The sequence below is a fragment of the Morone saxatilis genome, unplaced genomic scaffold (genome assembly GCF_004916995.1).
Source record: "Morone saxatilis isolate NCDOM2014 unplaced genomic scaffold, NCSU_SB_2.0 Contig23, whole genome shotgun sequence".
NCBI lineage: Eukaryota > Metazoa > Chordata > Actinopteri > Moronidae > Morone > Morone saxatilis.
This window is the reverse complement of record NW_023339796.1, coordinates 15,591,371-15,618,915: the sequence shown is the minus strand read 5'-3', so window position 1 is coordinate 15,618,915 and position 27,545 is coordinate 15,591,371. Positions and strand designations below refer to the sequence as shown.

General features: G+C 39.0%; 1 protein-coding gene across 1 annotated transcript in view; it reads right to left on the bottom strand.

Annotated features, from left to right (window-relative positions):
* clstn2 (calsyntenin 2) overlaps positions 1-27,545 on the bottom strand; it is a 128,509-nt gene that overhangs the window by 2,157 nt on the left and 98,807 nt on the right. Inside the window, exons 7-14 of the mRNA XM_035670105.1 lie at positions 26,409-26,594; positions 25,355-25,612; positions 23,992-24,113; positions 11,474-11,636; positions 4,112-4,278; positions 3,642-3,790; positions 606-811; positions 203-370 (exon numbers count right to left, since the gene is read on the bottom strand). Coding sequence (XP_035525998.1) covers positions 203-370; positions 606-811; positions 3,642-3,790; positions 4,112-4,278; positions 11,474-11,636; positions 23,992-24,113; positions 25,355-25,612; positions 26,409-26,594 — 1,419 coding nt within the window. The remainder of the gene's footprint in view (positions 1-202; positions 371-605; positions 812-3,641; positions 3,791-4,111; positions 4,279-11,473; positions 11,637-23,991; positions 24,114-25,354; positions 25,613-26,408; positions 26,595-27,545) is intronic.

The window sequence follows — 27,545 nt, the reverse complement described above, 5'->3', positions numbered from 1 at the left end:
CAGTTTAAAATATATCATGCAGCACTGTGCACTGTCAGTTTGTAATATATCACGACAGGAGTCTATTTCAGAGACCTTTACAGCTGTCTTACTGTATAGAAAGTGAATGTTCATCTTACTGCTGTATAAAGGGCAAGACATTTTTAAAAATTTTAAGGTCGAAAGGTGGTGCTGTTCTTACCAAAGGGTTAGTCCAACCTACCATATATTGATATTCCAGAGGTGGAGTTGGTGGCATCGAGATGTTTTCCCAACAAAGCACTGTGATGAATCTCCAGACTCTCTCTCTCAGGATTCAGTTCTTCCCCAATTACCAGCACATCACAGTAGTCCAGGTTATGCATCACCTCCATCACACCTGGTCTACGGGCTGTATACCAAATTACAGAAGAATATTTTAGATTTAAAATGCTAAATGCTAAATATCCAGTGCACATACAGGCAAATAAGTTTGCCTTCACAGAAAAATAAAATACCAATTACCCAAAATACCATTCACAAGAATCTAAAAGAACACATTTTCTGTCACACCGACTGAAACATCCCCGAAAGGTAGTCTCATGACGTCAAAGCATCCTAACAACACAGGCAGCCTCTCCACTCACATCCACCGAAGCTGTCTCCCTTCATCACTGTGCTGGTGATGTGAAGCTCTTTGAAGGGTGCCACACCCAGCGGGCCCCGCAGGTCACCAGCAGGCCTGACGAGTCGATTAGATCCTGTAATGGTGATTCTCGGTTCACTAGGCGGCAGGACCATCACTACCGCCTTGATGTCTGGGATGAAAAGACACGTGTCCTCCCCGAAACACCTGACACACGCACACACAGAAGAAGACAGGAGGGAGAGGTTATAGGACAGGACAGCACCAGTGTTAATGCTTCACTGCTGATTTGTCTGGATTTAACTGTATTTGTGACTGTTGGCGTTTCCATGTAGTTGTCACAAAGAATGATCATAAAATACCCTTTATGTTAGCGAGAACGTGGATGGCGAGAAAATATGTGTTGAATCCCCTGAACACTTTATTTATGATTAAATATTGATAACAAAATAAGCAACATTCAAAGTTAAAGTCTGAAAAAAACACTAGCTATTTTTTGTTAGGGAGTGCAACACTAGAAAAATTAAACAGCTTTATCAGGACTGGGATTGACAGTGGTCTGGCAACATGAGAAAACAACCAGATTTTGATTCAAATGTTACTCAGTCCTGGTTGGTGCCCACTTCAAACCTGTAAGAAGAGCAAGAATAAAAACACAAATATACATATATGAAATTTAATATAATAAAATGGATTTTAACTTTTAACTGGCAGAAAATAGCATGCTCATGTAGGACCCAGTCACTCTTCTCTGATAGAGAAAATACATTTTCAGGGACTTGCATGACGTGGTTTGTTCATTTTCCAGGCAGGGATGATGACTGATTACCACTTCTAAGGTTTGTTGAATCCCAGAACTAACTAAATGCTTGGAAACATTCATGGATATTTCAGTCTTACCAGTTTTCCTTTTATGCTCCATGTAATGATCAGAAAATCAGTTGCAAATGAGAAATGGAGCCTGTAATCATCTTATATTATCATTATTATTATTACTAAATATATATATAATGGTAAATGGCCTGCACTTATATAGTGCCTTTCTAGTGTTTCAACCACTCAAAGTGCTGTGCACTTGTTCACACACACTCACTTACACACAGCAGGAGCTAGGGATCGAACTGCCAACCTTCTGATTAGTGGATGACATATACAGCCATATATTTAGAGCCACAACTGACTGTCTTGTTTTATTCACAATTATTTGGTTTTCACATCCATTCATTCTGAATAATGCATTAAAGAATGGGGATATTTTTTTTTTTTTACATTATTATTATTGTTGCTGTATATGTCTTAATACATGTCTGGAGGGAATCTTTAACTTTACTTTACGTAACTATAGTCAGAATGGTCCAATTTAACCCGAAGCATTCCTACCACTGGAGACTAATATTAACCACCACAGACAGCCAAGTTACGCTGTTAAGTTTAAAAAATTAAATGTTGCAATAAAGTGAAGCCTCACCTAAAGTCTAATGGGACTACATATTATCGTCTTTGCTGCAGTCACACACTCAACATATCTGCTGGGTGTAAAGGCGTATATATGTCTTTATCTCGAGGGGAGCTGTGAAGTGTTGTTCAGAGTTAAACGGCCTCTATTGCTGCTCCTCGAGCTTGCTTCACTTTATCGACCAGCACTTCTAAGCTGATTTGACCGGCCTACGTTTGCTGCTCAACAAATGAACAGGCGCTAGATGGGTGTGGAGCAGACAGATAAAGTATATGCTGCGAGACGCAGGACAAGCACTCACATGCGGCATACAACTAAACACACAAACTCAAACACACAGGCACACGAGTTGCCTGACGAGGAGCAGGAGAAAACACACAGATGCAGTCAAGTATGTAACGATCAATGTGATGCAGTTCAGTGCTTTGAGAAGGTCCCGGTCAACTATGAGACCTGTAGAAGAAATCCAGGAATCCAGGAATTTATTTACGGTATTAGCAAGTACACTGGTTCTCAGACTATGGTACTACAACACCGGTGGTACGCAAGCTGCCTCTTGTGGTACACAGATAAACCTCTGAAATACAAAATCAATCAATCAATCAATCAATTACATAAAATAAAAGCTCATAATACTATCAAAATACTACAAAGTGATAATGCAATGATAAGAAATAAATCCAGGTATTCCAGCAGGAGCATTAATACATGATTCATTTGTTACCTGTTTAATACATTTTCATATTTCTGTCTGTAAATGTAGATTTTGGCCTGATGGAAAGCAAGCATCAAAGAAAATGTCAGGGGTGTCATCAAAAAGATTAGTATTAATCATTTGAATATCCATAGCAACTATCAAGGAAATCCAGCCAGTTGTTGTGGACCAATTTGATTTCTTAATAATGTGGCTGGCAGTCAAGGTATTTTGACAATTGTTGGACAAACAAATTGACTGACATCCCCCGTCCATGGGCTCTGTGGCTATTGGGCAAAGTGGACAAATGCAATTCAAATCAAATTACATCCAGAGAGGGACACACAGAAAGACACTCCAGAAACAGAAAAGACAGAAAAAAGCAGGGAAAGATAGGCGCTAGCAAGATGGTCTTTCCATTCACCAGAAGGCTTAATGTCCTTAATGGCCAGCTGGTCTGTTTAGTGGTTTAATAGTTTTCACACTAATGATCCATACTTTGCCATCTCACTGGGAGTTCTGTGGCTTAAAGACAAAGACAGACACAACAGAGCATTTCTTTAATGCTTTAACCACCACTCCTTTGGCTGTTTGTGGCTTATGTGACCATCTATTGGATTTAAGTTGACCAACTTGTTTTATGTTTTACGCATCATTTCACATTAGTGCTCTACAAATAGTTATAGACTTCACACTTTATTCCACAAATGGGTAGTTCCCTCAAACAGAATATCTGCAAAATGTTTCCTTTGTGATCACTGCCAATATGTGAGGGTGGTAAACAGCAAAGAGAAACGTTTGAGATGTACTCTAGGTTGAATGTAAAGCTGGATGTTAAAACAGTCAAAGCGTGAAGTGAAAATACATCCAAGCATATGTGCACTTACTGTACTGTGGTAGTGATGTGTAGCCGCCGGAGGCCTGGCGTGGGGAACTGGCGAGAGTTAATGTAGGAAACCTTGGTCATGGCCGTGTTGATGCTGTCCACATCCTCTCCTTCCACCACCAGCACAGACTGGGCGGGATTAAAATGGAACTGGATACACAAACAAACATTATTTGTCCTCAGAAAAACTCCCAGAGATCCAGATTCAAACAACTGTGTGTATGTTGTAACCGTTTTACTAAACCATCTTTAATATCAAAGTGTGATATGGAATAGCATCTTAGCAAATTATACTTTTAGACGAAAGTGACGCATGAATCCTGAACAGTGTCTAGTACTGTTAAAGTGGTAAACAGTTGCTGTACTACCAACCAAAGGCTGAAAGTGTGGGGTCTGTGTATGTGTGTGTGTGTGTGTGTGTGTGTGTATGTTGTGTATTGAAAACACTGCCTCCATTTTTTTCCCACGCACCTTGATGTCCTTAGCGAGGCTTTCAAGGGAGTTAATATCAAGGCCTTCTTTGCAGGCCTGCAAACAGGAGATAACCTTTTGTGTTTCAATGCGGCCTGGTCGGATTGTCAGACCTGAAAGGCTGCCATGGAAATACTGGGTGAACCTGGGGGTCGCGACCTCACCACCTTATGGGAGAGGAGACAAGAGAATCACAGGCAGGAAAAGTGGAGAAGTGAGATATGGGACAGTTAAGGGCAGACGTGGAAAAGAGGAGAGAAGAAGTTAGAAATGGGTCAAAACAGGACCATTGTCACGATGTCAGCCAGTTCCCAGTCTCACATTTTCCTTGTCTGCTTTCCCCCCTGCCATGTCCCACCACTCTCACCTACCCTGCAGTGACCCCAGTGTTCCTGCCATTCCCCATCACCCGACGTCCCATGCCCACCTGCACTTCAGCTCAGCACCATTTAGTCCCCGTCAGGTCTTCTTTTGTGGTTCTGCCTTTGTGTTCCAGCAATTTTCTTTGCTTGGCCCCCGCCTGCCTTTTGGACTCCTGCTCTCTAGCCTGATCTTCAGTTGGATAGGTTTGCCTCATCTGCCCTGCCTTTCTGATTTTGACTTCTGCTTGTTTTTCAACCTCAAGTAAACTTTAACTTTTTATTTTACCGGACTGGTCTGAGAATCGTGCCTTTGGGTTCAAACCTGTTTTTACTGAGCCTTTGCAGAGTTATAGAGACAACAACATGCATTACGTATGTTTCCAAAGGGAAAAGTACACATAGTTTGCTGAAAATAACATCTGTGAATCTGCTTCTGAAAAAGCTTACAAGACCCAGTGGAGAGCAAGCTATGAAGAATTTAGAAAGTTATTTTTCCTGAAGTTCACAGTAGAGGTAAAAAAAGAAGTGTGTGAAACAACTCTGACACTGTTTCAGAGAGAAAATAAATGTAATTGAATCACATTCACACTGACATTGTGTTTTTACAGTTTTTCCACATGTCTAATGTAAATTTTCAAATTTTAGGATGGGAACGTTCAAACTGCTTGGTACAGATGGCTTAAAAAAAAAAGTGTTACCATGCAGGAGATGCTCATAATCGCATCTCTGTATTTTGAGATGTATTTCATCCACTCTAAATTGTTGTGGAAGCAGGTGGAAACAACTGTGTAATATTGTTGAATGAAGACAAAATGCTACCTGAGGTGGCACTGCACACAAATATAAGTTGGTCTGCAATACTCAAACCAAATATTACATGATATACTTGTAACACCTGGCAGAACTGCATATATTTCGACACTTCCTGTCAGGTTTATCCATTGAATTTGATTTTGGCAGATTTAATGTGTGCTTGACCTAAAATGTTCTGCAGCTGCCACAGAGACTGGAGGGAGTGGGAAATACATCCTTTCATGCAAAATAAATGGAAGCTCTAGTGCAAGCCAAAACATTGGCACAGTCTGTGGTATCGCAGCACTGCAGTCTGTGGGGTCAGCTCCATCACAAATTCAGTCAAGCCCTGACATCTTCTTAAGAGTGTACTTTTTTTATACATAGCACCAGGTTTTCCTGTGCTCTGGCCTGTGGTACAATGTCACCACCTCTGATGAAGTGTGTCATTTCCACCAGATCATATAGGTCCAGTCTTTTTGACACAAAAAACTTCCAGGGTGTCTTTTATCTCAGCTATGGCTCATACATTCTCTAGCTACAGGTGACATTCAGGTCAGCTCTCTTTAATGCAAATAACCCCAGAATTTAATGTGTCTCAGCCTATATTTATATATTTCTACTATATACTGTAGCAGTCAATGGCAAATACAAATGGCTACATAGGCAGAATATGAGCTCCTGGAAAGTAGCCATGTCTACACATTTATTTAGGCAGATCTAAGATGCATTTCTGTTGACTTAAATATTTGACCTCTTAACAAGATTATTGGTATTGATTCATAATGATCAAATGAAGCATAAACATAAAATAAAATGGACAAATATCTCTCTTTTACATTAAGAACTGTATTATTAAATACCAGAGGACCAGAATAGTGTTTGTTATTAAATTGCTAACATATTTAAAGGAGTCCCTGCTGTCAGCTCTTGAATGTGCCGTAATGTTGACTAAATAATTGTTTAAGTTACTAGTCCACTCACTGTAACGCAGACTGGATGTTCTCCCTGTACTTAACTGTTCTGTACAGCGAGGCTCAGGGGAACGATAGACAGCAGAAGCAGATATTATTCTGAACAGCAGCTACCAGCCAGCCAGCATGGGGCTGGAGGCATCTACTCTCTCAGCTCTGTCAATGTGAATCACACAGGAGTATATACATGCAGAGCTGTGAGAGAAGTTCCTGTCACAGAGACACCAAAAAACTGCCTTCAGCATGCCAGGCAACGGGAGACTTATACTGCACATTTTACGGAGTCTGTCTATGCCACAATATTAACATGTTAATTATTAAGTAACTTAAATGTTGTTTTTGATACAGATTACAGATTTGATCTTATCCTTTTAATCAAAGCACCAGTCCCCTTTGTCATATGTTGGTGGGTGGACACTGATGATGCTGATAAACAAAAGGTGCAAATTTTTTTAAAATGTGTACCAAGAACCAAGATTAGGACCAACAGCATAAACAACACTACAACAAACCACAAACCAGTAGAAATTATTTCTCTAGGGTTGAGGTTGCACACTGCAACTAACTGAACACTGCTAGTGTCTGTATTTGACAACCTGGGAATGAGAGCAACCTGGGAATGAGAGCAGGCTGAGGAATCTGTAGGAACAGTGGCAAAGAAACTCAGGCACAGTCACTCCAACTCTGTACTTCTGTATTATTTCTGTATTTACAAACTTGCAAACATAAAATAACTAAAATTGATTAGAAAGATCTTTGTTTTTATTTAAAACAATTCAACTTGTGTTTTTTTTTCACTTCCTCTGTGCCCATCAGACATTGTATGCTCTGGCACACCTACAAACTGCAAGAACTAAGAATATAATCTTTATCATTATACTTATTCTTTATACTTGCCCATGCATTCGGAACAGACAGGGTAAACAGTGTGTTTATGAAAGTAGGAACGGAGTGAGGAATTATCCCAATCAGCGTCCATTACCTCCCTTTCTCTCGAAATGTAAAAATATTCTTCTTTATTCTGCTCTTTTAGTCTCTTTCCTTATCTCTCTGACAAATGCATTGTTGAAAGGTTTTTATCAAAGCAATGCCTTTTTGATTCAATCACTGCATACTGATTGCCTGTCTAGACGTGCATATATGTTTTTATAGATTCATAAAAGAGAGAAATGAATGTACGGACAGAAGAAGAGGAAGAGGAAATGTCGCATGTTGCATAAATGTATTGGTAAAAAATATTCTGTCTCTGTAAAGGATGGCTAAAGGATGTACAGACAGGAGTTTCACCTTGCTATTTTCTTACTTTCAGCTACAGACATTCAGATACAGTGTGAGGTCCAGAGTGATATATGATTATTTTTAATACATCAGTTTAATTCAGTACATCCGTATAGGTTTGAGATATTTCAGAAAATGGCTCTTACACAAGTGTTCCCTGTAACATTGAAAAATTCTGCATTAATTTAGGTGTTCCAATTCTTGGCTCTATTGGACATGCTAGCTTAATGGTATTACTGGGGCACCTTAATGGAACAGAGCCATAATTAATATTATTAGTTAATGTAGTAAGCAGGTAGTTGGTGTTCACGAGACAAAATGAGAAAGGTTTTGTGGATTGCTTTCAATTTGAAAGCAAATATTGTTTATGCTTGTAGCAAAGCACTGGGATATTAAATGTGACTGCATTTTCCCCAATTCACTGTGCTTCTACTTCAGCTGCAAATTACCTAAAATTGACTGATGGTATATGTTGACTGATGCCTTTCATTATAGACATAAAATTACCCCAGGCTCTTGTTGCCTACACTGTGCTGCGTTGGTTAAGTATTTGTATACTGTACTGTTAGGGTTGCTTTGAAATTGCACACCCACTTTCCTGCTGCACATGAAATGAGATGGCAAACACACATTTCACAGCCAAACTAAAAAACAGCTTATTGCTACAGAAAACCTCCAACAACAACCAAAGCATTCTGTTGTTAACCTTGTATGGCGAGAACACACAACTTCGCTTATGCTTTCAGGGCAGTGAAAATACAGTCTGAATGTCTTTCATTCCACATGTCTCATCATTATGTTGTTGATTGTAGGGGAAAGGGGATGAAGGAATGAGAGGCTGAAAGGCAATCTTGCTCGCTAATGGCCTGCAAAGTTATCAGTTGCGGCTTAGTGAAGCTTAAAGCGGCTTCATTGGGATGTAATAGCTGGCAAAGTTGTCCTCCATTCACTCTAGCTAATCCTTCCTTCAGGGCTTTCTCTCACAATCAGAGATTCATGGAAAGAGGCAGAAAGAGAGGGCTGTATGAAGAAAGGAAGAAAATGATGACGACAAAAAGAAAATTGCAATCAGGCACAGGATGAAAAGAAATTTAAACGGCAACCAAAATGCCATCAGGATTGAAGCTTTGGATGGTGCTTGTAAGTGTTATGAGCATGATTTAGGCAAGCTGTACCACTACTGTCTTATTTTACCCTCCTGTCAAGCACTTTTGTATAATTATTCAAGTCATAAACAGGGCAGCAGGGTAGCTCTTATCCATTCCAGAGTGATCACTACCCTCTCTCGTTCCCTGCCGCTGAAACTGACACGCAGAATTTCTTGTTTGATACCCACTCGGCTAGTTCCTCTCCATTTCAAAGAAGTAAAACTCACAGCCCAGAGGCATAAATCTTAATCTCTTTATTTATCTTAACAGTAAGACTGCTGCTTTCTCACTCTGTGCTTCAACTGTAATATTTGGCTGCTGTTGTTGACACACTTTCTCTGTTTGCCATATGCTGCCATCCATTTCCAGGTATTTTTGTCCTTTGCAAAGAAAAAAAAACAAACTGTGAAATTCTATTTCATCAAACTTAACTTTAATTAAGTATAGATTAATTGCCTGATTTGTTCTCAGTTCTGTTTCTGTTCCAAGTAATTATTTTTCTGATCAAAATACTAAATATGTCATACACAAATCATTCGTCCACTGGTTCTTCTGTTTCTAAACTGAATTGGAAAAGCCAAAAAACAGGATTGTCTTTTTGTTTTTCTGTTTTAGGAGGGGACGGAAAAAATGGAAAGCAAACAAACAAAATGTTTTTCTGTGTTAAGCAAAGTGAAATAAATCAACAAACAGAAAAATAAATTTGTTCTGTTTTTGTGATAATTTGTTTTTGCTGCTCTTCTCCAGGTGTCCGCAGGAAGGGTGGGCTGCCCCTGCACACATACACGAGCGGATCCGGACCTGACACCACTGATACCTGTCAGTGTTGACTCTGGCCAGTCTAACCCCCAGTTGACAGTGAACAGCACCTGCGGAGGGTGATTTTTCCAGCCAGGTTTAGATGAAACACTACCGTATGATGAAAGCCTTGACGGTATATCAGCTGCTGTAGCTTGGAAAAAAGCGACATGGGGCCCTTAATTTGATCAATGTTCAGTAAATGAAGTTTAATTAACTTAGATTCGGGAGCAGGGCCACGTCTCAAACACACTTATAATCACCTGACAAGCTACTTATACCTGGTCAACCCCCTACTGCCCTGTTGGCCTCATTTCTCTCGACCCACCCTCCCTTCCCTTCATCCATTCAGCTCATTCCTACCCACATCCATTCATCCTCTCTCACTTGATCCCTTCCTATTCAATCAGGCGCATACCTCTTCCACATCTCATCCTAGGTACTGTCTAGGGGCCTGTAAGCAGCTCGGGTGGAAAACACACCAGAGACGGAAGCCCCACACTGAGTCTCCCACTGCCCAACCTTCAACACAACCTAAGAGGTGACACCTTCTTCCAGATCCACATCAATCCATCCATCCTTAACATCAAAACTTCTTGAATTTCCATTAAAACCTTTCAATGAAATGCGTGGTAAATGGGACGTTAATCCTGAAGGACAATGAGTTGCAGACAATGAGACAACAGTTTGAGTCAAGCTTAGTGGCTGTATTATGTGTAGCTCTGGTTGTGTCTGTGTTCTTCTTCAGGTTGGTTTGTAAAAGAAACAGCCAACAGTGGCGCTGATATAGCAGATTGTGAGCTATAGTTTCCCAAGTAATCACATTGACCCCTTCGGCTGTCAGTGTGATTGTGCTGCTGCTCAGGGTCACTCTTCCTGGAACTGGTCTTTGCTGCCAAAATGTCTCTGGGCTATGCAGACATTAGCAGAGACATGTCTGGTGTCCGCAGGGAGGGCTGCCACCGAGTTGCCCTTCCACACATACTGTGCTTGGAAAAACGTTAAATGCAGTGAGGACTACTTGGTTTCAGTGGTGGCAGGGTGGAGGGCTGACCGTCCAGTGATGCCGCCGGCAAGTGCCAGTCCAGGTCCAGAGAACGAAGCAGAAGTGCTTGGTGTGTGTGGAGGAGTAGGGGTCAGGGTAAGGCATCCCTTCAGACACCCGGTGAAGAGCAACACAAACAAAATAATACTATGTTTCGGTTTTAAAACAGGAAAAGGGAATTTCTTTTATAGAAAAACATAAAAACAGTCTCAAAAACAGTTTTGAAATGGAAAAACCAAAGAATGAATGATACATGGATTCAAGAGTGATAGCAATCATAGAGGCTTAGTAGTCAATGCTTGTTAAAAAATAATAATATATTTTTTTAAATACACATATCAGATCGGTACTCTGTACTGACCTAATGAAATAATTAGGTCTGCTGTAAAAAAGTAGATTAATTACCTTGAGGTGTGCATATATACGGTATACATTACATATGGGTGACAAATTAAAGGAAAGAAGAACACAGAGTGTCCTTGTAAAGCCACAAGTGTTTTGGTGTTTTTTTTAATCTCTCTCTTTTTTTTTTACCTCTTTGTTTATTTCACAACAAGCTTTTACAATACTAAAGCAGTTGTAACCATCAATATGCAGTGATAAATCAATTACGTAACAGAAAAACAACTGTGCTTCCTAATGAAGTCATGAAGAATAAATGTTTCTCCTGCACTGATAAGGCCCCTTTTGGTGGAAATAGAGCAATAAATAACTGATTTCTTCATTTTACGGGGAGCAAATAAAAGCCAGAACCTGAAGCTGAAAACGCTGCTGCACATAAAACAACTGTCAGATTATAGTATAGCAGTAAACAATCCCAACAACACAGTGTAATAGCACTCCATTCCTGTCTGATTTCAGCTTCTTTAATGACTTGCACACATTTATGCATTACTCTAAAGCTATTATATATTTTTAGATACCTACACACACACACGCACACACACACACACACACACACTGACCTTGCCAGCAGGCACCCACAGTTAACTGTGTATCAATCTTCGAGGTGTGGATCGGCCAGTCATCTGTCACCAGGTAGGGTTCATAAGTCACACCATCCACGAAGAGTGTCACTGCAGGAAATTCCACATTGATCACATAATAGTGCCATTCCTTGTCACAGATCTGTGAAGGGGAGAGAGAGGTTATCATGTTATTAAGCTGCAGTATTTTCTGCTATGTGTCCACTTATTATGCATTCAAATAGAAAATATTTTTGGTTTGTGCACACACGAAAATGGGGCAGCTTTAAAAACACATTAGTCCAGCAACTACATCTTTTTTTTGTAGGGTCTTATTTAGGTTAGGAACATTTTTTCGTGGAGGATTATGTTTATAGGGATGCTGTTATTAAGATGAGTATGTTTACTCCAAGCATGCTGAGACCGAAGGTGCATCCTTGAATGTTCCCCCCCGCCTTTCTACCTTCAATGTGAAAGACACAACAAATTCCTGTCCTCATCTCTGGATCATTTGCTCCCTGTCGTCAGACAGCTAATGAGGTTTCCGTCTAATGAGCTGTTCATTAAAGGCACAGGATGAGTGACAAACACGGCTGTGGAGGACCCGAGTTTCTTTGATTATGTAGAGAACTTGTAAGGACACATCCTGTTCTCTCTCCCTCCTGCTGCTCTATCAACACAAACAAACAAACACACACACTATCTGGGCACATAAATATAATTATTTTCTACCTTGCTTGCATGGCTTTAGGGCTAAAACTAACCATTATTATCGATTAATCTGCAGATTATTTTCTTAATTCTCAATCAAAAAACATTTGAGAAGTTGGAACCAGTGAAATTTGGCAATTTTGCAAAAGATCAAGTGATTTGCATCATTATCAAAATAGAAAAATACATTTTCTGTCAATCTATTTATTTATTAATTGACTAATTGTTTCAGCTCTACATGGCTTTTGCTCTCAAATCATTGACGACAGTGAGGCAGAAAAACAAGAATACAGAAACTGTGAACAACCTGACCTGGCTGGCAGAGGCCTTCCTGTCTGGAGTTTATATTTGCATTTTCCCACCATCTTTACATTGATTTCCCGAAGAAATGCACATGAATAAGTTCAGCCTGTCTTTATGTGTCACTCTGCATTCTCTCCATGGAACGTAAAAATATAAATGCATTGAAAATAAAGCACTTTATATTTTTTATTTTGGCTTATCTGTTTTTTTCAGGCAGGCTGTATTATTAAGTGTACATCAAAGCTTTTCAGAAAAATCTCAAATGTAATTATGTTGACATGAAAGCCAGTAAATTGCTAAAAAAAAAACTGGTAATTATGGTAACTTTGATATGACATGAATGCAACATTTGCCCTGTGATTGACTGATGTACCTTGCTCCAGTCCACTGATATCCTGAAAAGGACTAACAGGTATATAAGATGGATGGATGTAAGATTTATGTTTTAGATGTTATATGCAGTGAAATGGCTAAACAGAAATAAGTGCTTCTTTTCTATTTTATCAAAGGATGAATGACACATTCAACACTGCATGGGGTCCTGAAAGCAACAACACATCAGTCTCACATTACACACACCTGTACCTGTTATCTGAATCACAGGGAGATGTGCAAGTATTCTCAATTTAAAACATTTAAACTGCGAGTGCACAGTTTCATTGGTCCTCCTCTTATGGCCACAGCATCTGCTTTTCTGTATTTAGTCTGGTGTGAAAGATTCGGTTGAATTAACAGTAAACTATTTATTTGCACTGAAGAGGAGAATATCTGCTAATTTAAGATGCAGAGAGAAGAACAACAGGAAAGGATACAACGTTCAGACAGATTTTAATTTTGTTAGATCTCTTTTCTAAGGCTCAGTGGCCACACACGCACACATGCACACATGCACACACACAGACACACAGACACACACACACACACACACACACACACACTGGTAGTTTATTCAAGCTGTGATATGAACTAATGGGGCTGAGACCTGTGTAGAAGCAACCAGGAATCTCCAGGAAGTTCGATTTAGAACGTGCTGTGGAGCTTGTGGAAATACAGAAAAAGAAATTCCCAAGGGATATCCCAGACATCCCTCCCACACAGTATCACCGCAGCAGCTACCTCACAGCAAATATCGGGATAACTAGTTAGCTCACGATTTAAGGCCTGACAGTATCATCTGACTGTAGCTACAATGCAATGCAATTAATTGTGAATAAAATGTTTTGCTACACTTTTGGGTCAACCTAAAGTATAACTTTGTCTGTTTTTCAGATTCCTGTAATATACATAAATTGAGATATCCCACAATTCCAAGCATGTGTTATTAACAATGACAGTGTATTTAAGTTTCATCAGCTCACATTTAGGATTTGTATGTGTACTGGACTAGACAGGCAATGTGAATTGCCACTTTCATTTAGACACTGGCTGGCTGGCTGCCTGTGGAGGTCACTGAAAATGTAGAATTATAGGAAGAATCTGATCTTTGTAAAATTGCTGGACTTTGGTAACATTAGTTACAGCTTTCTTGGTTAAGCATGACGTTTTTCCTGCTATCTTTTTGGGCTACAATAAGAGCTAAAAAAATCTAGATAAAAATTCATACCATCATGTGGGAAACAAGACTAAGAGTTTACATCAAGGGGCTGTCACAGTAACATGGAAAAAAACATGCACTGCTTCCTGTGATTGATTCATGTCAATTCACCCAATAGTGGTTGAGTATTTGTTGAGTTGGGCCAGCATGGCTAAAAGAGCATTTGGGAAATGATAAGAAAAACTATAAAGCTCCACTTCCAGAAAAACTACAAGAAACGTTTTCATGGAGTTCAGGCAGTATGTAAATATGATGGCAACAAGAGTTACATTACTTATTTCTCTCACACAGGGAGACTGATTGTTTTTCCCTTAATCTCTTGTGTTTTCTCATTCTTTCTCTCTGTCTGTGTCTTTGAGTGCAATAACTGATAACTGATGCTGGACTGAATGGCAGAAATACAGGGCATGAACAAATAATGTCCTCTATGTTCATATGCTTGTTTAGAAATGTATGCACTGTGAGTGCATATAAAAAGCCTTACTAGGAGCTTTCTGTCGCTCACAATCAGACTTCATTGCACGAATATTCAAGCACAAAGGGATCATTCAATGTCACAGGCACTGAACCTGCCAATTAATAGAAATACTGTCTTAATAATTTAATACACAATAACTTGTAAATAATAAAACATTGTTGCCAAGTCATCTTGTTACAGATTAACTTTACTGAGTGGCTTGGCAATCATTTATGTGCACACACCGTATGTGACTACTGTAATTAAGAAAAGTTAAAGCCCTGAAGCCAGCACTCGATTTGTTTATGTTGCTGACTTAACTTGAGACACACACACACACACACGCACATCATTAGTAGACAGCATCAGCACTACTCTTACTCAGTACTCTTTCTGCTGCTGAGGCATGCTTGTATACACATTGCTTGTCTGAAGGCACATTAGTCTGTGGAAGCTTGAAAGTATTCCTCCTCTGCAACAGGGTAACAAGACAATGAATGCTGAAACGCTGTAATGAGCTGGTCCCCAAGCAGCATACAGGCCTGCTTAGGATGAACAGAATAACCCAACAACAGAGAGAGAGAGAGAGAGAGAGAGAGAGAGAGAGAGCAGCAGAGGCACAGAGACACTGAGGCCATGTCCCTGATAATGTAGATGCACTTTAAAATACAAGTTTTTTTTTTTTCATTTTGGACTTCCATTCAAGTTAAATTGCTGTTTTCAAACACCAAAAACAGAATATTTTGAGAAGTACTTTCCCCCGGGGTTCACATGATGCACTCACAGTGAGAGGATAGTGATAATTTTTGCTCCTGCACTTCCCAAGTTGTCATTTTTACCATTTTGATGGATTAAACCACTTTAGTTAAATAACTAAGGGAGACAGTAATTCATGAAAAACTCTGAGAGGCCATGTTTACCTTACCCTTCTAAGGAACAGTAAACATGGCCTACTTGGAGAGAAGTGTGGAAAATTATAACATTTCCCCCGATGAAAACTGTATCTTTCCTTACTTTTATCACCCAGAATGCTACAGTGTGGTGAAGATTTGCATCCTAATGGAGCAGAAGTTCCGCTAACTACAAACTATTCTTGACAAAATGAACAGTTGCTTTTCAGACAATGGTTCCTAAATATGCCTGATATTAAGACACATCATCTAATATGTTATATCTAGGGGACCATTTTGAATTCATATAGTATATACTCTAATATGAAGGGTACATTAACTATGTCATCACAGAACAGAAGATTATGTCAGGACTTAAAATAGACAAAATCAGATCACCTTCTTTCAAGAACTGACTGAAAGCATATTAACATCCCTCACACATTCACATAGGTGCTTTTAATTATTTTGTCTGATTAGACCTCTGCTCACTCTGCAGGCAGGTCTCCTACTGACTTATTAGTTTTGTTAAACCTTGTAGGCCTTTTCCACAACTGGCATTTTGACTTGTAAGGCACAGTTGTGACTAATAACTTCGATAATATTATTCAGGTTTGAAGAGCATTCTCCGTACATGTACACAGAGCATTCAGTGGGTCTCACTTGGAGTGTTTTCGTCAGTTTGTGACACACGACCTCTTTCCTGTTTACAGTCATCTCTGTGTGTTTGTGTGTAAACAAACCAACAGTTTGCAAGGCTGGAGAAAGATGCATGCACAAAAGAAAAGCCCACATTTCTGGTCGGAGGGAGAAACACAACTATTTTTAAACATTATAAAAAACTGTTAATCAGAGTACGCACAGATGCATGTAAATAGGACTACTAGTCTAATTTTTAATCGTCTTGCAAACAAATGGAATATTTTGTCCTAAACGTAGTCATTGTTTGTTGACACCATGTCATTTCCAGCATAGATCCCCCACTATTAACTTTCAAGAATAAGAGAAAACATGTGCGAGTACGCTCAAAATAGATTTTCTAAACAGACCTTTTTACTAGCATACAATTTAACATGTCATATCAGAAAAAGCACAGGTGTAATTGGTGACATTAAGAACGACTGCATGCCAATGTGGGTGAGCTAGCAGCAGGGTCCTGGTATTGTGCATGCTGGCTTACTGAGCCATTATTAACAAAGTTTGTTTCACCTGTGCTTTTCCCTGTCCTGAAAAAAAGGTGTACTATAAAGGAGATGTCCAGGAGAGGTGTTTTATTCATCCTATATATTCATCCACAACTTCTTCCCTTCTTTATTTTGCATAAACCAATGACAGATATGGAGGGTTGCTATGCACTTCTGTCTGAGTTTCTTTCTAACCCTAACCTTAACCCTAACCTACTGTACTATTGACATGTCACCTGCCACCTCAACTCAAAGCTTCACATTTTGTCCTGTTCCTCATATAGAAAAATATACACCTATCAGCCATAACATTATGACCACCTGGGCACCCTGACTGGTCTGCAGCTATACAGCCCAAGCCGAGATCAAGGACCGTACAGTTGATATCCAGACACTTATAGACACTGATCATTGCTTTATATCCGTAACCGTCTCCCATCCTTTCAAAGATTCGGATTGCAGACACCTTACTGAGCCAGATTCCCTTGGTTGAGTATATTACCATGCAATAGAAGTGTTTTATTGCTGAGAATAAAACACCAGAGATAAGCCCGTCTATCTTGTGGAAATCTGCTACGGTGTATTTAAGAGAGGCTATTACATCTTATACATGGGCACGGAAGAAGGAAGATCCAAGAGCCAATTGGACCTAAAAAATATAATACAGTCTGGAGGCTGAATTCAGGTTGACACCCAAAGAACAAAAAACCGCCTGCTCTGCATTAGACCAACTACTAACAAAGAGCACAGTCCCAAGTCTTTTTTGTGCCAAATATAGGTTATAGGATTCAGGTAATAAACCAGATTGGCTCAGTGTGCATCTTGCTAGGGAGAAAACCAAACATTCACAGATGGCAATGGCACATTTTGAATCTGCTGACATAAACAGAATAATGAGGACGTTCTTGCTAGATGCTGGAAAGCCCTTTAATAGGGTCACGTTTATATTGATGTGCTGGAGAGTTTTGAGATGGGAGGAGATTTCTTTATATGGATACAAACCACATATAATGGTGTTCTGATGTGTTTCATGTGAGGAGCACCGCCCAGGGGGATGAACATTTAGACCACTGATTTTTGCTTTGGCCTTAGATTGTGAGGACAAGACTATTAAGCTTTTTGCAGATGTGAAGAGTATAACGATTAGTAATGATTGGTGCAGGAATTTCCATTGTATGTTGACAATATTCTTTTGTTGTTGTCCTCTACAAACATATTGATTTCTTACTTTCTGTGAATTTAGCATTCACAAGATAATTTCTTTGTTTGAAATCTGAAGCTTTGCCTCTAGGCACTACAACCCTTTTCTCCTCTCATCTGTCCTGTTCCCCTCCATTTGAACTACTTTCTTCTGTTTTTCCCCTCTCCTGCTACCCTCACCTCCACCTCATCACTCTTTCCTAAACTGCACCTTTATTTTCTTTGCCTCTTCATCTTCTTTATTCCTATTCACATTCCTCTCCTCTCCTCTCCTCTGCCACTGTTGTGGCACTGCATTATTGATGCCAGCCTATTATGTGTCAGTATGGTGGTAGGGAATGACAAGGATAGTGAAAGAAAGAAAAAAGTATAGAAAAAAATGTACAAGAAAGAAAAGGGGAAGTAAGGCAAAGAGCTTTGCTAACATGCTCAACAGCATGTGCATAAAATAAACCCTGACATACAAAAGTACCGTTTATGATAAGCACAAACATTCACAATTGTAAGAAAAAAGTTTCATACTAGTTGAAAAGAAAAATATAGTTATCTAAACTTTGCATCAAGGTCTACTTTCAGAAGTTTTGCCAAAGTATGTTGATAAAGAGAAGCTATCTGCAGCATCTGATTCATGTCAGTGACACAACTGAAAAAGCTAAACAAAGAAAGATGTGAGGCAAAAGATTAAATAGGAATGCAAAACACGTCTGCCACTTCAAGTCAAAGGTCTGCTTTGAAATTATGCTTTGCTGCAGGATTCTTGAAATTCTTTTGTCTGTCTTCTCTGTCTATCTGTCTCTTCTGTAGTCTCACCGGCTCTTACTTGGTTAATGCAGTGATATAATATCAGTGAATTATTTAAGTTGTAAATAAATGGCCAGCCTGGAAAGCCTTTCTTGCCTAAAGTAAAGACAGGGGTTTGAGAAGGAGTAGAACAGATAGGCAATGAGACAGAGAGACAGAAAGGTCAAGTAGAAGAGAGAGATGGAAAAAACAAGCTGTCAATACATTAGTGTGGTGACTGAATGCTCATATAGTGCTTATAGTGCACTAGTCTTCTGAGTGGTCTTTAAGTAGCAGATAGTGGCATTAAGTCACTACCTCAAACTGTAGTCTGTAGTGCACACACATAAACACTGCAAAGACATACACAGTTAGAGAGATGCATCAGCTCTACATACTGTAGGAATAACACAGGAAGTGCCTAAAGGAAACAAAAGTACAGCTGAGCTCTCAAATGAGTTCATTTGAAAAATAAAAGCCAGGAATAAAATAAACACACACACACACACACGGAAAATGTATACGCTAGAGGCAATGCTCAATATCTTCTCTGTTGCTCTCTGTCTTTTTCTGTTTTGCACTTACTGAAAAGCACAAAAATGTGTGCTTCATCACTGCCAGCTTGTGCTCTTTTATACTAAACTATGCAGCATACTGAGTCCTTGTAATAGGATGACTTGCAAAATTAGAGTGATTCATAGCAAATATTAATACAGAAAAGCAAATATACACAGCAAGGCCAGAGAACACATGATGCAGACTGAAAGACGATATGGATTTGTTTGAGCCTTTTTTACAACAAAAAACAGATCACTTCAAGGAGATTTTATTACAAGATTACTTTTCACCTGTACAAACTTGTCCCTCCTGCGGTCTCATTGATACTCTCTGCTGTAACCTTTAAAAACATACTCTAATGTGCACTGCTATACTGCTAGCTGCATCCTTAACATTATGAGCATTGCACGCATACAAATAACTGAACTGTAGCATTTATCACTCAGTCTCTCTCGTGTAGAGATTCACCTAAATAACTCTGAATAGGAACTTCAATCTCCTCTGGTATCTACAACAAACATGCACTTTCACATGCACACACCACCACCAACACCATCCAATTAATCTCCTCAGAAACAAAGGGGGGCTTCTAATCAACACAGGACAGAGAACAAGCCATGGCACAACACACATGGTAATAGCAGGCAGATAATTGTAGATGCTGTGTAGACAAGCAATGTGGGTGATTTTGTACTACTCCAACATTCAGTCCGTATAATCGAACTTAGACATAAATGATGAATAGCAGGCGATCTGCAGCTGTTTCGAGCAGTGTAATTGGTGAATTTGGAAATTTTATCTGTGAATCACAACAAGTGATACGTTATCTCTGATAACGTATCACTTGTGAAATGTGAAACAGCTGCCAAAACAAATAAATCTTTGGCCGATTGACTTATCTTTTTTAAAATATCAGGCCTCGGCTGAGAAAAATACTGTGTATTTGTCTCAACTCTCACCCTTCTGTTAACATAGATTTTTCCTACTCTATCTATAAGGGCCCTGCTGTGAGTAAATAAAACCTCTTTTGTAAGGATTCAAATCAATGCCACATCTCTCTCACACACACACACACAAACACACACATACACACACACACACTGCACATTCGTTTTTGCTTGATCTTGCTAAGCTGGGCAAACTGTTCAAAAGTGAACTGTAGGTATAGCACAAAAAGGCCCAGACAGAAAAAAATGGCTTCTTCTTTAATGGCTTCATTTTTGTTTAGTGACTTTGTAGGTTTCCCTTTCCTGAGTGTGGCTTTGTTTGCATGGTTGACACATTCCTACCATCCTTGGCTTACAGGACATTAGATGAGTGGATTTGAAGACCTTTCGACTGTGAGTGAAAACCCTTTGAACACCTGGATTGAACTGATAGCCTCTCCAGACTCAGGGAGAGTGAATAATGTACGTAGAGAGGAGTGATCCATCCTCTAGTCCATTACCCAGGCTGAAAAAGAGAATAGACATCCTCTGTGTGTGTGTGTGTGTGTGTGTGTGTGTGTGCATGGTTGTGTTCAATTACTCACTCATGTACACTCACAAACAGGTCAGTTCTTGCAGATGCGTGTGTAAAGGTTTCTGTCAGATGTGACATTCCTTCAATGTGTTCGATCGACATGTAAAATGGAAGCTTCTTTCTCTCTCACTCTCTCTTTGCCAGCTTCCTTTCATCCCTCTCTGCCCTTCCTCTCTTGGGGTGAGAATTGCAAAATCAATAGAGCTAAATGGAGTTGCTGTGGAAGCCATTGAGTGTCCTTTCTAAGTGCTGGAGGAACAAGGACAGTAAGAAGCAGCTGTGACACCCCACAGCCACCTCTTCCTCTTCTTCCCTCAATCCACCACACTCCCTTTTCAACAGTCTTTACTTCTCTCTGAGTTTGTCCTCATAATTCACCACAAGGCACTGTAGCTGCTCCTTAGTTCAACAAAGATACTGAACAAGAACACATTAATATGTATTTCAAATAGTAAGTAAGACAATGTGTTACATAAAAGGAAAAAGCACAAAAGGTGTGAGGAAGTAAGAAATGTGTGGAAATAAAGTATACCACTAACATTAGATATGATACACTCACTTTTATTTTCTAGCCATTTAGTTTGTTACTTAAGTTTTATTTATTCAGGATGTCTCATTAAGATCAAGATCTCAAGAGAGGCCTAAAAAGTAATTACATATAAACAAGATTATAATTGTTGTATCTACAAAGCTTTTTAGCTTTAGACTGTTGTGCTACAATATGCTTGTAAATCAAATGTAGATGATTTTTTAAAAACTATTTTTTTATTAAAAGGAAGGAACAATGGAACATGGAACAAATAATGTAGTCCATGGCACTAACAATCCCTCAGTGAAATGCCCCTAACTTGTCATATCAGGAAACAGGTGTAACTAATTACATTAACAATGGCTCTGTACCTTTGCAATGAGCCAACATTCACAACATCAGGAACTGGAACTAGGTCATCTATATGGAATGGCTGCTATGACATGTCAAAATGTCTGCAGAGAAAAAGCTTAAACATTTACTGACTATATTTTATGTCCACTGCGTATAACATGTTGGCAGGCACAGGTGCTAAACTTTATTGACTCTGGCAATAGGAGTAATTTTGTCCTTTTTGTTGATAAAAGCAAATAATGGATTTTATAAATCACAATAGAGAAACCACATTATACGGTCATCTATTTAAGACAAAAGAATAATTAAAAACTATAAAAACCCTGAGTTATACAGCCCACTAAGTATTCTGGGATCTTCAAAAAATCCAAATAGATTATTTTATTCATAGAAGGCTGCTGCTGACACTGTGCTTACTTCTCTTTGAAATACGGTGTTCTGCTTCAGGGCACATATTAGGCACATATTAGGCACATATTAGGTTTTGATGATAGTTCTTCAGATTCAAAGAACAGTTGTCTCTTCTTACACTCAGAAGTAAGAAGAGACATGTTTTCTTAACTATAGGAATTCACACAAAACCAGTCTCTTTAATGTACTCCTCTTGCATGTAAAACCCCTGGTTAAGTGCATAGTCAGACATTTGCCAAATAATTCTTTTTTTGAAAATGATGGAAATCATTAACATATTATTACCTCACAGATCCACGAAATAGCCATTTATGAGATTATTGGGACTATTGTTTTCCTTCGCTTTGTCCATTCTTGCCCTTATCTTGCACGGTATCTGTGTGATGTCATTTTTTTTGTTAACCTCTGGTATTTCAGACCAGTTTCCATTTTTATTTAATGACAGTCTCTGCACAAGTGATTTGTACTGGTGAGTAACTCATTACATATTCTCTCTGACTGCACTGCATGCTTCCTCCATACTCCTTCTCAAGATCAAACCGAAGGAGCAAATTGGATCCCCGCTATCTATGTTACTGTATTTGTGTGTATGAGATAGAGAGAGAAAGAACAAGGGAAAGATAATAAGAGAAAGAGAGAAAATGAGAAGACACGAGACTGAAATAGAACCGAGTCTTGAGGTTGTTTGCTAAGAGAACTCAGCAGCCTGCTACTTTGACTGCCCTTCTCTTTGTCACATCTACCTCTGTGGAGAAGAACTTTTCAATCTACCTCTGACCTAAAACAAACAACCACCTGGTTGGAAGGTACACAGCGTACCAGCAAAGATAATGCCAAGAGAACACACTTGGATGTTTGCATGCAAACAAGGAATGACTGCATAACACAATAAACGTAAGACTTGTATGTAATTTTCCATGCAAACCTGCCCTTAAAATTCCAAAATATAAGTAGTCTTCAGAGTAGACACACATGCTGATGCATGGTCACACAGCATAAGCTCACTCACAAAGAAAGACTCAAATATAAATCTCTGATAATCAGCTTAGTGAGCAAAAACTCTGGAGAGCTTGCTGTAATTATGAAGCATTTTCTAATAATTTCAGTATGAGGTGGATATATGCTGAATCGCAGGGGTAAACAATTAAATTAGATTTACATCTACCATCCATTAGCTGGGGGAGAGTCAGTGGAAAGTGGAGATTCCCGTGCAAGAGACTTCATTGGCTTATCGTGGAAATCATTTTGACTCCAGGGATTTTATTTTCTGTTTACAGTAGGATTTTCTCTGCTCAGTGACTGCCTGCTGAGCTGGAGGGACTAGATGCCCTTCAGTCCGATGATTCTCAAGACCTTTAATCCTTCCAGTGCCACAGTCACTGGGTGACCCTGCATTGTAATGTCTTCAAGGGAGTGGAAAAAAATAAGATGTTACTTGGACTTTTCTATCTTTATATTTAGATAAAATACCTGCCTGTAAAAATAAATGTATACATCTGCAGGATAATTCCAGTAGGAAAATCACTGTGCAACGTTCAGCAAGGAAATCTTATTATATGCATCTTTCTAGCTAAAGTAACTTCATATGGTGTCACGTTTTTTTTTTTCAAAGGCTTCCTACAGGATTGAAACCGTGAGCTTCACTGCAAATTAGTTCAACAACTCTCCAGAAGCATGACAGATAATAAATATCTGCTGCTAGGTGAGCTATTATCCATAACTAAACAGACTTTCCAATTTGGGTCTATGCTTGTGTGTGTGTGTGTGTGTGTATATGTGTGTGTAGAATAACGGTGTCTTCTACCTTCTTATCTCCTGCAGCGAGCAGAAGAAAGTGATGGAGGGCCTCCGGTAATTAGAATGGAGAGCCTCTCCCTTCACTACACAAATAATGATAGCCCTTCACCTGCTGTAGAAAATCACCCTGAATCTATGCTCGCACTCAAACAGGACAGAGACAAGCTTGCACACATTTACACACACACATTTACAGACACACACACACACACACACACACACACTTCACCTGCTCCAGTTTCCAGTGGAACTCGGCGGGTCTGAAAGTGTCGACCTGAGTGAAATCTCTTCTAAGCAGAAACACCAGGCGGCAGTTGTGAACATACAGAGAGTAATGGTGGCGGTTCATTTCTGCAACAGGAAGATCACAGACATACATGATCACACAAAGACACAAACACGTGCAAACATTTAAACATAGTTCCACATTATACAGTGTATCGGTCAACAAGAATATGCCCCCCTTACTTAAGGACAATACACTGTTACCACTACTCCTTAAGTTTTCTTTTGGAGGCTATTGGTTTTTTTCAGAAAGCTGTCTTAAACAGTACAGCTGTGTTAAACTCTTTTCAGCTCGTATAAATGGGTTCCCTCATCGAAACACAGCTGTCAGCATGGCAGAAAGGGTCTAGTGAGTGTGATCACAGAGTGAACGCTGCTGGTATGTCTATTTTTTCATTCTCGACTGGTGGCTGATGGCAATTAAACTCCTTAGTGATTAGCTAGTGCTTGCCTTTTAAAGACAATTTCTGTGTTTTTTGTAATGAGCAGTATTATCATTTGTATTGTGTCAAAAGTCTCATATCAGGATATCAGAGTTCACCATTCTCATATCTAAATAAATGATTCAGTGTTAAATTGTACCACAATATGTCACAGTGTGAGCTCCTTAATAACTAAAAAAGTACTAAAGAACATTTGAATTAGTCGGATAAATGTGATTATGGGTTTTGAACATGTTATAAGAAACAAGTTGGTAATAATACTAATTATAGCGTCAGCCTGAGGCATGATCGGATACAATACATGGTCATTTTTCCATACAGTTTTGTTAATCTAGCCTTTACACTGGAACCTTAAGCAAAAAGTTGCAAATGAAAAAAGGGTTTATAAGATTATGATGGTCTAACACAAACTACTCTGCAGTTTTGCATTACAAGATCAGACTACATATTTCCTAAGCTAATAAGCCATCTGTGAGACCATTGTGAGAGCGTGCAATGTGCAGATGGCTTGCTTAATTACACACTTCAGGCAGCTCAGTTCAGACATGCAGTGGGAAAAAAGTTTCAAAGGGCATTTTCCATTGTGGGTTGTAGGCTTAATTATCTTGTTATTTTTAAAGGATATTTTTGATCCTGTTATGTTCATAGTATGTTTCTAAAGACACTAGGAAATCAAAGTGTTAAATGTTTCATTAAAAGGGTTGTAAGAATCAAGTAGTTTAATACCCTAAAGTACGAGCAGAAATGTTGCTAAAATGTAAGAAAATCAAAGGTCAAATCTTTTTTTGTTTTAAATTTTCACTCTCCAACATGCTAGATGGTGGAAATGTAGAACAGTGAGCATGTGTGAAATCGTTTTCTCACCAGTCTTATCAGAGTTACACAGTAAGGTTTCCTTCTCAGCTCTGAGTCCTGGACTGGGCCCATGTTTCATCCATGTTGCTATAGTGAACTGGTCTGTCAGGTTTTGGGGCACCACGTGATCTGGAACATTAGCAGCCTGACGCCCGTCGAATGTGTAGATGAGGTCGCTGTCTCGGCCACTATCAGTCAGCAGAGACGCGGTCCAGTTTGTGGAAGGGCTGGGGGCAGGAAGGAGGTCGGTGCTGCCTGATGCTGCACCTGGATGTGCCAATCAGAAGATACGAAACTGTCAAGATCGCTGCAATCAACCTGGTGAGAAACTGTTCTCCACAACTTTCTTTATTTCTTTGCGATTTCTCTGAGTACCAGAGGTCAGCATATGTGAGTTCATGATCTAATGTTGTTTGTCGATATAACAAATGTAACTGTAAATCAGTGAGAGATTAGAAATGGTTAATATATATCAAAATAAGACTTGTGTGGACCCTATACTGTAGCATACCAAACATATATGTTTTGAGATTCACTGATTCAGAAGACACAGTATAATGAACAACTTACATCCATAAACCTAATGACTAAAATAAATAAATAAATAAATAAAAGATAATAATGAAAATGATTAATGTGCCCATCACAAAAGACTTTGATTTTTCTTCAGTTAATTATAATTTCAGTCAACTATCAGTTTTCATGTCATGTACTCTATACTGCATTTTACAGTGCAAAGCCATGATCCAGGACATAAATGGAAAGCAATAATGATCACATGTCACAGTGTAAAATTTTGAATAAAAATTATTTCAAAACATTCTGCAGGATTAAAATGGCATGGAAAATGGCACACTAATAGACTGTGGAGGCTAAGATGTCAAGAGGTAATTTTGAATTTGAATTAAAATTTTCTCATTATTATTACTACCCTTTGCTCTCTCATAGTCCTCAACTCTTATTAGTTGCTCACTATTTCAACAAGCCATTTCAATCCATCATTTTTTTAATACTCAATATTATATATTCAACTTTTTCTCTCGTTTTCTTTTCATCTACTTACCACAGAGTTTTTGCAGAGACTTCTCGGAGTATGTTTCACGGTCACAGCCCTTCCCGATGTGGTTGGTCTGCAGCTCTACCATCGCCTTCACGCCAGACAGGGGACCTCCGCACGTTTCCAGGTGCATCTTGGGAAACAGCTGCCTGCTTCCAGTCCCTGGCTCATAATCCACCCGCTTGTTCCATCCTTTAAAAGTCAAAATTGGTTTAGTGGTTTGCATAGAGTAAGAAGTAGTTCATTACCAAAGAAATAAATTATACACTGTGTGAAATGACACCTGATGAGTGTCTCACCTCTCAAAAATTAGATAGCTGGTCTAAGATCTAATATTTCTGGTATCTCAAGCAGGAGCATAGTAAAGGGTAAACCTCCTCTAATATAATTCTATCAGGAACAAAAAAAAAAAAATAGGCTTCCCTGGGCTAGACTAAATGGCCGTCTTATTTTTATAATACATAGAAGGCTGAGAAATTTACTCAATCTATTTTCAGCATCAACTGTATCCCTGATCTCAGGTTAGTAGCTCCTCACTAATCTTGATATGATTATCTATCTTTCACACAGGCGAGGCAATCTATCATCGACCACACACACACAGGCACCACACTTTGATACTTTTTCAGTAGCCACATGTTTCAAAGTGATGACAAACAAAAATGGCACATTTTATAGTATTGAAAGTACCAAAGCTATAACAAAAACAGCTCTATAATCAGATTTTCAACCCAAGGCAGCACAAATGAAGAATGAAGAAAATCAACTGGTCCTCAATATGTGACTTTTGCTGTACAAGCACCATTATTTTATTTATTTATTAATTATCCTAATTTGTGTGTCTATTGCCTAGGACATTTTATCTTTTAGCTGTGGTATGAAACAAGGTATCGAGTATCATTTTCTTTCATACTAATATTGTATTGTAGTTTAAAATGTTGGTATTGTGACATACCTCACACTGGGATACGTGGGATACCAGTACCATGTTGGCTTTGGCTTCCACATAGTGTGACAACAAACTTTTGCCCATCATGAGATGGATCTGTTTGATCTGACTCTAGCATATATATTTGTTTTACTCCAACTGCATACCACACTGTACTATACTTCAGATATGTCAAGAAACAGTAGTCACTAGTT